At 40.6% G+C, this 12,849-nt stretch overlaps 1 protein-coding gene across 6 annotated transcripts in view; it reads right to left on the reverse strand.

Annotated features, from left to right (window-relative positions):
* Positions 1-6,251: 6,251 nt before the first annotated feature.
* Positions 6,252-12,849, reverse strand: part of ARHGEF12 (Rho guanine nucleotide exchange factor 12) — a 147,566-nt gene continuing 140,968 nt past the window's right edge. For 4 of the 6 annotated variants that reach the window (XM_031652869.1, XM_031652868.1, XM_031652873.1 and 1 more), the window contains 3 exons: positions 12,042-12,358; positions 10,798-10,867; positions 6,252-10,238 (listed from right to left, as the gene is read on the reverse strand). In XM_031652869.1, the coding sequence (XP_031508729.1) occupies positions 10,228-10,238; positions 10,798-10,867; positions 12,042-12,358 (398 nt within the window). In that variant the 3' untranslated portion in view covers positions 6,252-10,227. The remainder of the gene's footprint in view (positions 10,239-10,797; positions 10,868-12,041; positions 12,359-12,849) is intronic. The other 2 variants (XM_031652871.1, XM_031652870.1) reach the window with 2 other exon arrangements.

Raw genomic sequence — 12,849 nt, forward strand, 5'->3', positions numbered from 1 at the left:
GACTGCAGGTAACAGTAAACTAAAGTAAGCTGTCAAAATAAAGATACTTCAAAGAACAGGACAAAAACAATTTTCCAGGGACAGATTTCAGTGGGTGACATTAAAATTACACTCTAGTTGGGTGCAGTGGCTCACACCTGTAATCCCAACACTTTGGGAGGCTGAGATGGGAAGACTGGTCTGGTGGCGTATCCCTGCAGTCCCAGTTACTGAGGAGGCTGAGGTGGGAGGATGGCTTGAGCCCAGGAGGTCGAGTCTGCAGTGAGTCGTGTTTGTGCCACTGCACTCTAGCCTCAGTGACAGAACAAGACCCTGTCACAAAAATAAAATAAACAAATGAAAGAACACTGTTATCGGGAGCCACACAGAAGGTCGGGAAAGATGGAGCTTACCTGAGAATACCTAAGCAAGCCAGCGAGCAAGCTCTGGCTCTATTTTCCTGTGCTGTCAATTTCACATTCAGAGTTGAAGGGGCCTTGGAGAGAATTGCCATCCAACTTCCTCAGTGTAAGACGAGAACACTGAGCCCAGATAAGTAAATGACTTGTTGTAGGTTAGATAACCAGCTGATATCAGCACAGAGACTAGAAGGAACTCAGTTTAGTTTGGTCTTGCTTCCCTGGTATGTACGGGCCTCTCCCTATGCATAGGAGGGGAAGGCAGAGAGGAATCCCAGAAATCCTGTCATATGCTAGACTTTAGGCCATGATGTCTGGTGCTGTTTCTATAGAAAAGGTTTCAAAGTGCTATTATGATTCGAATATGAAAATCACTTATGCTCTTTAGTTCAGGAGACGTGGTGATCGATGCATGTTTTAGGAAGACAAAACGCAAACTCTCACTAAATAACCACAATATAACTCAGATGTCCATTAAGACTTAAAAGAAAGTAAGCAGCTTATATATTTGAATACAGATGTTTCAAAACTATGAAGATCTAGCTTTAGATGGAAGATAAACCAAGTAGTATTAGCACATTGCATATGGGAGCCTGCAGCAAGATGAAAACCACTACAGGTATACATAATCACTGAAAAGTTTCTGGAACATCTACCATTCCACTTCACCCCTTTACAACAGTAGTCCCAAAACATCACAAGTCCAATACATAGGTTTCTCTAAAACCAAGGCTCTCACTAAATCAAATGTAATCAAAAGGGTATCTTTTTCTTTACACTTAAAAGAACAATCAGGCTAAACAAGTGTATTATTACAGAGGTCAGCAACTTTTTTTTTTTTTTTTTTTTAATGGGGCTCGATGCAGTGGCTCACACCTGTAATTTCAGCATGCTGGGAAGCTGAGCTGGGAGAATCATTGGAGGACAGAAGTTCCAGACTAGCCTGGGTGACATAGTGAGACCCTGTCTCTAAAAAAAACTGAAAAGTTAGCCAGGCATAGTGGCACGTGCCTGTATTCCCAGCTACTCGGGAGACAGAGGCAGGATTACTTAAGCCCAGAAGTGCAAGGCTGAGGTGAGCTATGACTGCACCACTGCACACCAGCCTGGGTGACAGAGAGAAACCCTGTCTCTAAAAAATAAAAAGAACACACATATACTCACCCCTAAGAGTCTAGGGTTTAGACACACCAAAACCATAATATTACAGGAAATATGGCTGTATTACCAAGCGAGATACCTACATATTCTTGCCTATTTTTCTCTTCTCCTATTTTAAGTACTTAAGATCCTGAAATGGGGCTGGGCGCGGTGGCTCACGCCTGTAATCTCAGCACTTTGGGAGGCCGAGGTGGGCAGATCACGAGGTCAGGAGATCGAGACCATCCTGGCTAACATGGTGAAACCCCGTCTCTACTAAAAATACAAAAAATTAGCCGGGCTTCGTAGCAGGCGCCTGTAGTCCCAGCTACTCTGGAGGCTGAGGCAGGAGAATGGCGTGAACCTAGGAGGCGGGGTTTGCAGTGAGCTGAGATCGCGCCACTGCACTCCAGCCTGGGTGACAGAGAGAGACTCCGTCTCAAAAAAAAAAAGAATTCTGAAATGGAAAATAAAAAACGAAAAATGTTGGGGAGATACCAGCCTCATGCCTAGTAATTTCTCATTTAATCCTCACAACTGTTAGGTTGGATATTATTTACTTCAATTTATAGATGAGAAAATGGAAACAGAGAGGGTAACTCACTCAAGGCCACACAGCAAGTAAGTAGAAGAGTTGAAACTGAATCCAGATCATCTAAGTTCAGGTTCTTTTCACTACACCAACAGTTCTCAAAGTGTGGTCTGCAAACCTTAACTCCCAGGGATTCAAAACTATTGTCATAGGCTGGGCGCAGTGGCTCATGCCTGTAATCCTGGCATTTGGAGGCTCAGGCAGGAGGATGGCTTGAAGTTAAGAGTTGGGAGGCCAGCCTGAGCAACACAGTAAGACCCCATTTCTACAAAAAATAATTTTAAAAAAATTATCTGGGCATGGTGGCATGCACCTGTAGTCCCAGCTGCTAAGGAGGCTGAGATGGGAGGATCCCTTGAGCCCAGGAGTTTAAGGCTGTAGTGAGCTATAACTGCACCACTGCACTTCAGCCTGGATGACAGAGCAAGAACAGAGACAGACTGAAAAGAAGAAAAAAGAAAAAACAACAACAAAACAACAAAAAAACAAACTCAAACCCAAAAACTTTTCATAAAATTACTGAGACACCATATGCCTTTTCACCATGTTGACAATTGCACTGATGGTGCAAAATCAATAGAGGGTGAAGCTGTTGGTGGCTTAGCAGGAATCAAAGTTATACCAAATTTCATTAACACTGTATTTGTCACTGCTGCAGACTTGCAACAGACACTGCCAGTTTCACTTAAGAATGTCCTTGACGAAGCAGTAAATTTTAATAATTTTATGAAATCTCAACCCTCGAGTACATATCTTTTTAATATTTTGTGTGGAAAAAAGTTAAGTATGCATGAAGCAACCCTGCCGCATACCACAGTACCATGGTTGTGGCTGAAGGAAAAGTAGCAGCTACTTTTTTTTTTTTTTTTTGAGATGGAGTCTCACTCTGACGCCAGACTGGAGTGCAGTGGTGTGATCTTGGCTCACTGCAACCTCCACCTCCCGAGTTCAAGCGATTCCCCTGCCTCAGCCTCCTGAGTAGCTGTGACTACAGGCACGTGCCACCATGCTCGGTTAATTTTGTATTTTAGTAGAGATGGGATTTCACCATGTTGGCCAGGATGGTCTTGATCGCCTGACCTCGTGATCCGCCCACCTTGGCCTTCCAAAGTCCTGGGATTACAGACATGAGCCACCACGCCCGACCTTTTTTTTTTTTTTTTTTAATGGAAGACCATTTTAACATGAAAGAATGACTGGTAAGCAATTGCCATTCATCTTGAATATTTGGCAATTATCTTCTCACTCAAAAATGAAAAAAAGTGAGCCTGTCATTTCATTTCAAGGAAAACTGTATTTGTTGCCAATGATAAAATTCAAGATTCCAAGGAAAAATTAGAATTTTGTGAAATTTGCATTTGCCATGGGACTTTTCTGATGAGATCAGTTGTGATATTAACAAATGTGACTTTTTGATATTATTATATAAAGAAATGTGTCAATATTTGGAAGAACTCCATAATTCGGCAAACCAGTATTTTCCAAATGACCAATACAGGATATTACAAAATCATGCATGGGTAAAAGATACCACTCTTCACATAAAGTGTAAAATGGATCAGTGGATTTTTTAGTTTAACAGAGTACAAAAACTTCCTTGATATGATTTCAGATTCCACACTGCAGCTATCTTTGAAGGAACTATCACTTGCCAAGTTTTGTAGTAGTATCAGAGAAGAATATCCATAATTATCTGAAAAGGTTATTCAAATATTTCTCCATTTAAAAAATATGTATCCATGTGAAGCTGGATTTTCTTTATATACTTCAACATATCACCACAGGGCTGGACACATGGCTCCCCTGAGGTCAGGAGTTCGAGAAAAGCCTGGCCGACGTGGCGAAACCCCGTTTCATGCTGAGGCAGGATAATCGCTTGAACCCAGGTGGTGGCGGTTGCAGTGAGTTGAGATTGCACCAGTGCACTCCAGCCTGGGTGACAGAGCGAGACTCTGTCTCAAAAAAAAAAAAAAACATGAAAGACTGTGTGCAGATGCATACATGAGAATCCAGCTGTCTTCTATTATGCCAGTCATTAAAGAGATTTCAAAAACTACATAAACCTCAATTTTTTAATTGTGGAAAATAGTGATTTTTCATAAAAATGTGATTTATGTTCACATGTAATTTGGTTTACTATTTTTAAATAAATTCATTTTTCTCATTTATCATATTTTCTTTTAAATTTCTAATATAGTAACTATTGATAGATATAATCCACATGAATACAAGCTTCTGCATAAAGTCTTTCATAATTTTTAAGAGTGTCAAGTGGTCCTGGCCAGGTGTGGTGGCTCATACTTATAATCCCACCACTTTGGGAAGGTGAGGCTTGCTTGAGTCCAGGAGTTTGAGACCAGCCTGGGCAACATGGAGAAATGTCATCTCTACAAAAAAACAAAAAATAAATTAGCCAGGCCTGGCGGTGCACACCTTTGGTCCCAGATATTTGGGAGGCTGAAAAGGGAGGGTCACTTGAGTCCAGGAGGTCAAGGCTGCATGAGCCATGTTAGTGCCACTGCACTCCAGCCTGGGTGACAGAGCAAGACCCTGTCTCAAACAACAACACAAAAAAACCAGATATATATTTTTAAAAAGTGGTCATGAGATCAAAAAGATTGAAAAGTGCTGCATTATGTCATGCTATTTGCCTTTAATATTCAAAATAATGATAGTAGAAAAAAATGTCTTTGTAAAGATGCCTCCCTAAAAGTTTCTAAAAGATTACCAAAATGTATCATAATGTCTTTTTGATTAGCATGTGTTCAGGCGGCCACAACCCTCTGATCACATGTACAAAGAAAAAGATCCCTTAAAATAAAATGGCTTAAATTACAGGTTGGTCCAAAAGCACTCTCATCAATTGAGGGGGAAAATCTAGAAAGAGAGCTCTACATACCTTAAATGATTTCAAACCAAGGCCTCTGCTGATGCTTAGGGAAGGATGATGTCTCACTAGTAAAAATAAGTGGCAAAACAAACATATTCCCTGACAGCTAAAGTTGAAGAAGTGTTTCCAATTAGTAACAAGAATTATCCTCGACATTATAGAGAAAATGGGAAACACCTACATTCAGCTACTTATCTGTCATGTTTTATGACATTTGTCATAAAACATCAAGAAGATAACAAGTTCAATTAAAAGGCAATTTTTAATCAGGATAGATCCTCTTATATTTGAAGTTGGTATTAAACCTTTGGTAAACCAGTCATTTAGCTTGAAAGAGGGCAGTAAAAAATAGAAGTAGCTGCTCACATGCAAATACAGAGTTTTATCATCTCCATTCCCAGGAGATGGCTATCAAAGAGCAAGTGGGATGGTATGGGTATCTCTTTGTTGCACCTGATATATATATAGAGAGTTTGTAAACAAAGCCAGGAGTAGAAACAGGTTAATTTCTGCAAAGTACATTTGAATAGTCTTAATTTTTAAAATGTTTAACTAAAAGATGGTATAAACTACTAAGCATTTTATTATGCTTATTAGCTCCATCAGCCAAATGTGCCCCTGAATGACTGAAAACTAAGATATCCCAAGAATAAGTCAAATTACAAGTATATTTCAAAACCAAAATACAGAAAGTGCCCAAAGCAAGCAAGCCTTCTGAGCTAAAATGATGTTGGTAAAAGCACAGAAATGTTGGTATGTGAAGAAGCCCAGCACTGGGGACAGGAATAAGAGAGACATATGTTTCAATTAGGGTAGGATTAAAACCAAAGTTATCTTCAAGTGAGTCATAAAAGCTGGCCTACTAACCTCACTGAACTTTATAGTTAAAATAGCAAATTTTGTTATATATATTTCACCACAATTAAAAATCAATAATGTAATATACCGAAACTCATCTGATTATACACTTTAAATGGATGAATTATATGATATGTGAATATCTCAATAAAGCTGTTAAAAAAACAACAAACCTGCCCCATATGCTAGGGCAAGCCCACCTGCCAGCACTGTCATGAAGGTTTAGCCGTGTTGCTAGCGATGCTCCAATAAGCAGGAAGATGTCTGACAGTCACTGACAGTAAAATTAATTACAGGCTCCTCCACTCCTCAACTTTTCTAATACAACTTGGACAGGACAAATCAACCAGAATACAAATAAAAAGTCACATACTTGGTTCCTTTAAGCTTATTTAATATTTGAACTCTTATTTTCTATTTTCCCAGACCCCAGAAAACAGAAAGTTTTTAGATGACCAATATTTTGTTCCAGAAACATACAGCCTTATCAGCTAATTCATAAAAGAGCTATTTTACAAAGGTACATCTGGATAATTAGAACAATAAAGTCTTTTAGGCATTTCAAAATGTGATCAGTAAAAATACATGATTATTAATAAAGTTTTTTTAAAGATAGTTCCAGGTATTTTTTAAAAGCAATTTCTGTTAAAGAGTACATGATTGTATGGTGAACAAGGAAAATAAAATGTTCTAGTAGGAAGAGACTTATTAAAAATAACCAACAGTGTGCATATTACAGTTACCATTTTTGGAGTATATCTGCTTAGCAGTTGGCACCTGGAAATGGCGGGGAAGGCTTCCTTCTAGGAGGAACTTTTTTTCCTACCAATTTATTATCAAAACCCTCAATACCAGTGGGAAAGGCGTAAGGAACAAGGCAAAAGGAACTCTTGAGGAAAGAAAAATTTTGCAGATGACTGAAAAGTGGTAGAAATGTCAGGAAAAAAATGATTTATAAAACAAAAATTGTAATATAAGGGGGAAAAACTAGCCATTAGGAAGCTGACTGTGAGGTCCTGCTACTTTTGTATTTTGAGGTCCTATGCACACAGTTCTCAATGGTGCCCTCTGTGACATACAGGGAAGGAAATATTGACCAAAGCTCTAGTAACTCAAAACCATACATTGACTTCAGAGAAGAAAGCTTCCACTTTGAAATATGGAAGCCCCAATGTATTACACCAAATTTACTAACATCAAAGAGGAAAAAAAGATGCCAGTAAAAGACAATTCACAGGAAGCATAATTGCTTTCCTTAGCTTCTAAAAATAATTTTTAAACGGACTTCTCTATTACCACAGTAGATCCTCCCTCCTACCCCAAAACCAAATAACAACAAAAACTTTTTAAAAAGGGGATTCATCCTTCCTAACAGTCATTAGAAGTTGCTGTGGGAAAAAAGAAAGCCAAAAAGCTTATGAAATATACCTCCCATGCAATATAATATAATATAATACATAGTTACAATTTCGGTTCTAAAAGTCAATATAATTCAAGCAGTCCAAGTTAGGTGATTTTAAAGTATGCAAAATATATAGCTTAGAAGGTAGTAATCACGATGTTAAATTACAGCACTTTGGGGGCTCGCTGATTTGCCTTGATTAACTGTTCTCTGAAAAGGAAGGAGACACTCTACATGCAATTTGCCACTTCACAGCGAAGGAGCCATTAAGCCCACAGAAGACAGCACAGTGTCACAGCAGGTCACTTCCATAGCTAAAATGCAGCCTGCTTGCTCTGGGAAGGTAGCTTTCTTGGTACACCACCCTTGTGCCCTTTAGCAGGGAAGTAGATTTCAACTTCTAGTCACGTCCCTTAGAGAAAACTCCTTTGATGATGACCAGTCTCACTCAAAGACAGGCTGCATATCTAATTCCATCATCCTGAAGGGAAGATGTCATAACCAAAGCCAAATGGATGTGATTATAATGACCAAAATGAAATGGAAGGCGTGGGAGGCCAAGTTGGGAGGGAGAAGAGAAGTTAGGTTGATAAGATAAAAAGAACATTCAAAAATTATGAGATCTTTTCAGAATTAGACTTCATCTTGGGGCTTTGTTTGAAAATCTAGATATGAATTTATTTGAAAGTACTAGAGCTATGGTCAAAGTATTTTTCCAGTTAGTCCTGTTAAGAGTTCCAAGGAGAAACTGAACTGCAGGGAAAGCAAATAATTACTAAGGACAAGATACTGGCTGAACTAGAGAAACTGAAACTTTGCTAACCTACAAGCTTCTTAATTGAGTGCTAGAGAATTACATAATTACCCTGTAGTGTGTGAAGTTAGGAGGAAAGTTTTTATATTTACTTTTTTCCTGATTAATTGCCCCCCCCCATGGTGTTAGTGTCAAGTGGCTACAGGTGTAACCCTTTTAATTGAGAATGACATTATTTCTAGCAGCACAATGTAACCATTTGGTTTTTACTTGTTCCTCCTAAGAGATACAGAAAGTTCCAAATCCCAAGCTTCATTTATATATTAGCTTCTGCTTCTAAAATTTTTAATCCCATTCTGAGTTAAATTATACTTGGCTTATGACTAAAAATATAATTCCAATTTATAGATGAGGTCTAAAGATCCAAGTTGATCTACCTAAAAACACAGATCAGTTTAGGACAGAAACAGAAATCTGGACATAGATAAATAAACTTGCTAAGTTGTAGTGGTGTTTATAAAAGTAGGTGGGCATCCCTTACCATTTGTGGTGAAAAAATAATCTTTGGGCTGCAGGGAAGCATTAAAATTACATCCCGGCAACCCACAGAGTTCAGAGGGCACCAATGAAAGATGTGAGCAATGGATGAACTCCTTGTTTATTAACAGAATTTACAGACTTCATTTTAGTTGGCAAAAATACTTCAAAACATATATACCTAATGCACAAGGAAAACCAAAGAAAGTCAATATGATTGAAGGAGTTCTCAAATTACGATTCTGAAACATCCTCTGTAGGGTGCTGCTAATGCTACTGTTCATCCTAGAGCAGGCAGTTACCAACACCTTGCCTGCAGTGTCCAGTGTATGTGATGGTCTGCAATTTTTAAGGTCAATCATGGCCCAGTGTGGAAAGAGCTGTAGCAGTGAAGTCAGAGGAAGTGCTTCTGGAGCTGGTGCGAGCAGTTCTGCCTTCACCATATCTTTCTCCACTCCACCCTTGGCTCTCCTTTTGACTCAGGGCCCTTTGGCACCATCAGTGCAAAAATTAGAGTCAAACCTCCAGGTACTAAAATTTTACTGGCCTTATAATCAGCAGTACCCGTGGCTAATGATAGCCATGATTCAACTCAGTAGTGATTCAGTTAGATAACCTTCCCAAACTCTTTACCCACTCCCATCCCACCCCTTCCTTAGCAACTCCCACCCCTGCCACTATCCGAAGCATTTCCATGTTTTTGCTTCCTGCTCAATCTGCAGGGACAGTTTTACACAAGTGCCAATGTCTAATGTATAATTATAAAAATGAAATGATACCAAGAATAACAAATTTATAGTCAAGAAAATAAAATTTGCTTTCCTCTCCCACCCAAATCCCAACCCTCAATAGAAAAGACGACAATGGAAGAAAACACACCCATTTTCAAGTGCCTGCTATTTAGTACATTGAGGATTCCTGTTAATTGTGGTTGATCCCAGCTACAGAGAAGAGGTGCTTGCCTCAGGGTGGGAGGAAGCCCATCCACTCTCTGACCACACCACCTGGGCACATAAGAGCCACAGGGCATAGCACACCTTTGAGGTGACCCTCAGAGAAGCAGCCTACCGGACAGCAGGGAGCTTGGAATACAGTTTAGTGAAGCAAGGTGCTTCTCCCTTCCCCTTCTCACTTCCTTCTCTTCTTCACCTCTCTACCCAACTTGCGCATACCCCATCCTGAACTCTTTGCTTCAGGAGCAGTCGATCCTTGGGTGTACTAAAGACAAAGGGCTAAAACTCTCACTACTCAATTAAAACAAAACAAGGCAAATAAAAATTAAAATGTGCTTTCAAATACGGAATGAAGTCAAATAAATACATCTGATTTTCTCTTTTTCTTAAATCTAAGTACAATTTCATATCCTACACCCAAAGCTCTATACATTTGGTTTTTATTCTGAATCAAAATGAATTTCCGATAGTGAGGAGAGTAGAGTGAGGGAATGGATGTTCCCTCACTAACAGATTAGTGCAGCTGCCACACTGTGAAGAACTAGTCCCACTCTGGGCACCTTGGGACATGGCTAATCCCAGGTGGTTCACAGGCAGATCCTCTGTCACACTCTCTCTGCATCCACACTGGAGCCAGGATGTGGTGAGACATGGCCGATACTCCAAATCCAACAACCTGCAGTCACCTCCAGGACATGCGGCTCTAACTTTTATCTGAGAAGAATAAAGAGACATGGAAGTGATATTAAGAAAAAGAATATATTAACATTGCAAAGAATACCCATGACATCTGTGGGTGTGGTTCAATCTTTGTTTCTGAATCAGCATGTAAGCAGATGAATACAAACTGCTGCATGGAACACAGATCCATCTGCAGTCCGGGGAGACACCAGCCACACTGTCAGCAGAGGCAAGTGCACCAACATCAGATGAGGCCAAATCCTCCACACTAGGGAGTCACAGCAGCACCAGTAAGCCTCACACGGAATCTGTGATTTACCAGGCTTCCCACCGCTCTGCCTTCTGCTTTGAAAAGGTGAAAAAAGAGAGAAGAGAGGATGGTATGGGAACTAACAACTGCAGTTCCTCTTAGAGAAGAGTAGAGTTAGCAGGCATGAGCTTCCGCTTGATATATGATGTTTAGAAACAGGCAGTTCTTAAAAGACAGAAAAGAAATGGAATCTCAGAAGGTTTTCACTTCAAAGGATGATAAGTCATTTCATTCAGTGAAGGATGATTAGTCTAGAGTGGGGAACCCATAACTTTTACATACCTGAGTGCTTGTCTGTGAGGGCTGATCCAGCCAGCCTTTGGCAAAGAATGGTGTAACTTTCCTCCACCTTCTGTGAAATAAAACCCATAGGTTTTTTAATTCAAACATCATGAAAACAAAACAAAAACTTCTGAAAACAGAAAAGAAGGCCTTTTTACATTACAGGTACAAGCCCCCAAATTTCAAAAATACTAATTTCATCATTAAAAATTTTGTTAGTGGGAAGTAAAAAGTAAATTTCATTCCTTTTAACAATTTCTCCATTGAACGAATAACTTAGTATTTTCCCATGTAAAAAGAAAGTAGAGGTGGTAATCATAAATGCAATTCTCCCACCCCGAAGAGTCACCCTGCACATGGTCCTGTCATCGTGTGCATGAGCTATAGTCATGCAGCACAGAAAGACAAGGCAGCCTGCATACATTATGATGGTCCCTTAAGACTATGGGCGGGGCGCGGTGGCTCACGCCTGTAATCCCAGCACTTTGGGAGGCCGAGGCAGGTGGATCACCGGAGATCAGGAGCTCCAGACCAGCCTGGCCAACATGGTGAAATCCCATCTCTACTAAGAATACAAAAATTAGCTGGGGCCAGGCGCGGTGGCTCAGGCCTGTAATCCCAGCACTTTGGGAGGCCAAGGTGGGTGGATCATGAGGTCAGGAGTTCGAGACCAGCCTGGCCAACATAGTGAAATCCCATCTCTACTAAAGATAGAAAAAAATTAGTTGGGCATGGTGGCAAGCATCTGTAATCCCAGCTACTTGGGAGGTTGAGGCAGGAGAATGGCGTGAACCTGAGAGGCAGAGGTTGCAGTGAGCCAAGATTGCGCCATTGCACTCCGGCCTGGGTGACAGAGCGAGACTCCATTTCAAAAACAAAACAAAACAAAACAAAATTAGCCAGGCATGGTGGTGGCACCTGTAGTCCCAGCTGCTTGGGAGGCTGAGGCAGGAGAATGGCGTGAACCTGGGAGGCAGAGCTTGCAGTAAGCCAAGATCGCGCCACTGCACTCCAACCTGGGTGACAGAGTGAGACTCTGTTTCAAAAAAAAAAAAAAAAAGAAAAAGATAAACAATGCCAATCTCAACTTTTTACCCAGGCCTATTCATGGATAATAGTCAAAGAAAACATACAAATCTAGAACCTTGACAAGTTTATTGACATCAGCATTTTGATCACCCTATTCTTCGCCTCACTAAATGTTTCTTACAACCAAGTCCTATGGATGTGGAAGTATAAGGTACCTTTAAGTGTTCAAGGTCAGCCTCTATCTTATGAATGTACTCCATGATCTGGCTCTGCGAATCTGCACAAGAGGAGGGACTCTGGATCTCAAAACAGGAATCCTCCATAGCTCCCCAGCGCTGCTGGACCAGAAATTCAGGGGTGAATGGTGAAACTGCCCCATCAGAGTGAGTGTTCTGAGGAGAATGTTGCTGCTGGTGGGTGGATTCCATAGCAGGGATGCTTGTCATAGGCTGCAGGGTAAGTGAGGACGCAACCTCCTCATCTGTGGAACTCTCCTGCACTGGGTCATAGCCATCAAGGATCAAATAGTTTCCTATGGATAGAGACAGAATAGATTGATAAGACCAGTGCTGCCATTAGAAAACAGAAATAGCACAGTGTGCTGACAACTTCAACTTGAAAAGTTATTAAGAGAGGGAAAAGCCATTAATTCCTGAGTTTAGTTTTAGGTACATCAGAATTTCCTCACATCAGATGAAAGCTAAACTCTGCAAACTTTCATGGTAATTTCCAAAAATTTTCATTTCAAAAGTTTAAAGCTGGAAACTACAGTGCCTAAATGATCTTGCCACCACTTCCCCTGCCAAACGCCTCTCTTGCCCCATCTCCTGCCATTGCCTCCGTCACCCAGTGTTCGATCACCACAAAAAGCTTGCTCTTGACGCAAAGCGTCTGCCCCACTCTGCTCTCTGCTGGAACAATCTGCTCCCAGGTACCCACCTGGCTTTATTCCCTCATTTCATTGAGGTCTCTGCTCAAATGCTACCTCATCAGAGGTCCTATTCCCTGATCACCCTGTTTGCC

This window comes from Papio anubis, chromosome 12, assembly GCF_008728515.1.
Source record: "Papio anubis isolate 15944 chromosome 12, Panubis1.0, whole genome shotgun sequence".
NCBI classification, from domain to species: domain Eukaryota; kingdom Metazoa; phylum Chordata; class Mammalia; order Primates; family Cercopithecidae; genus Papio; species Papio anubis.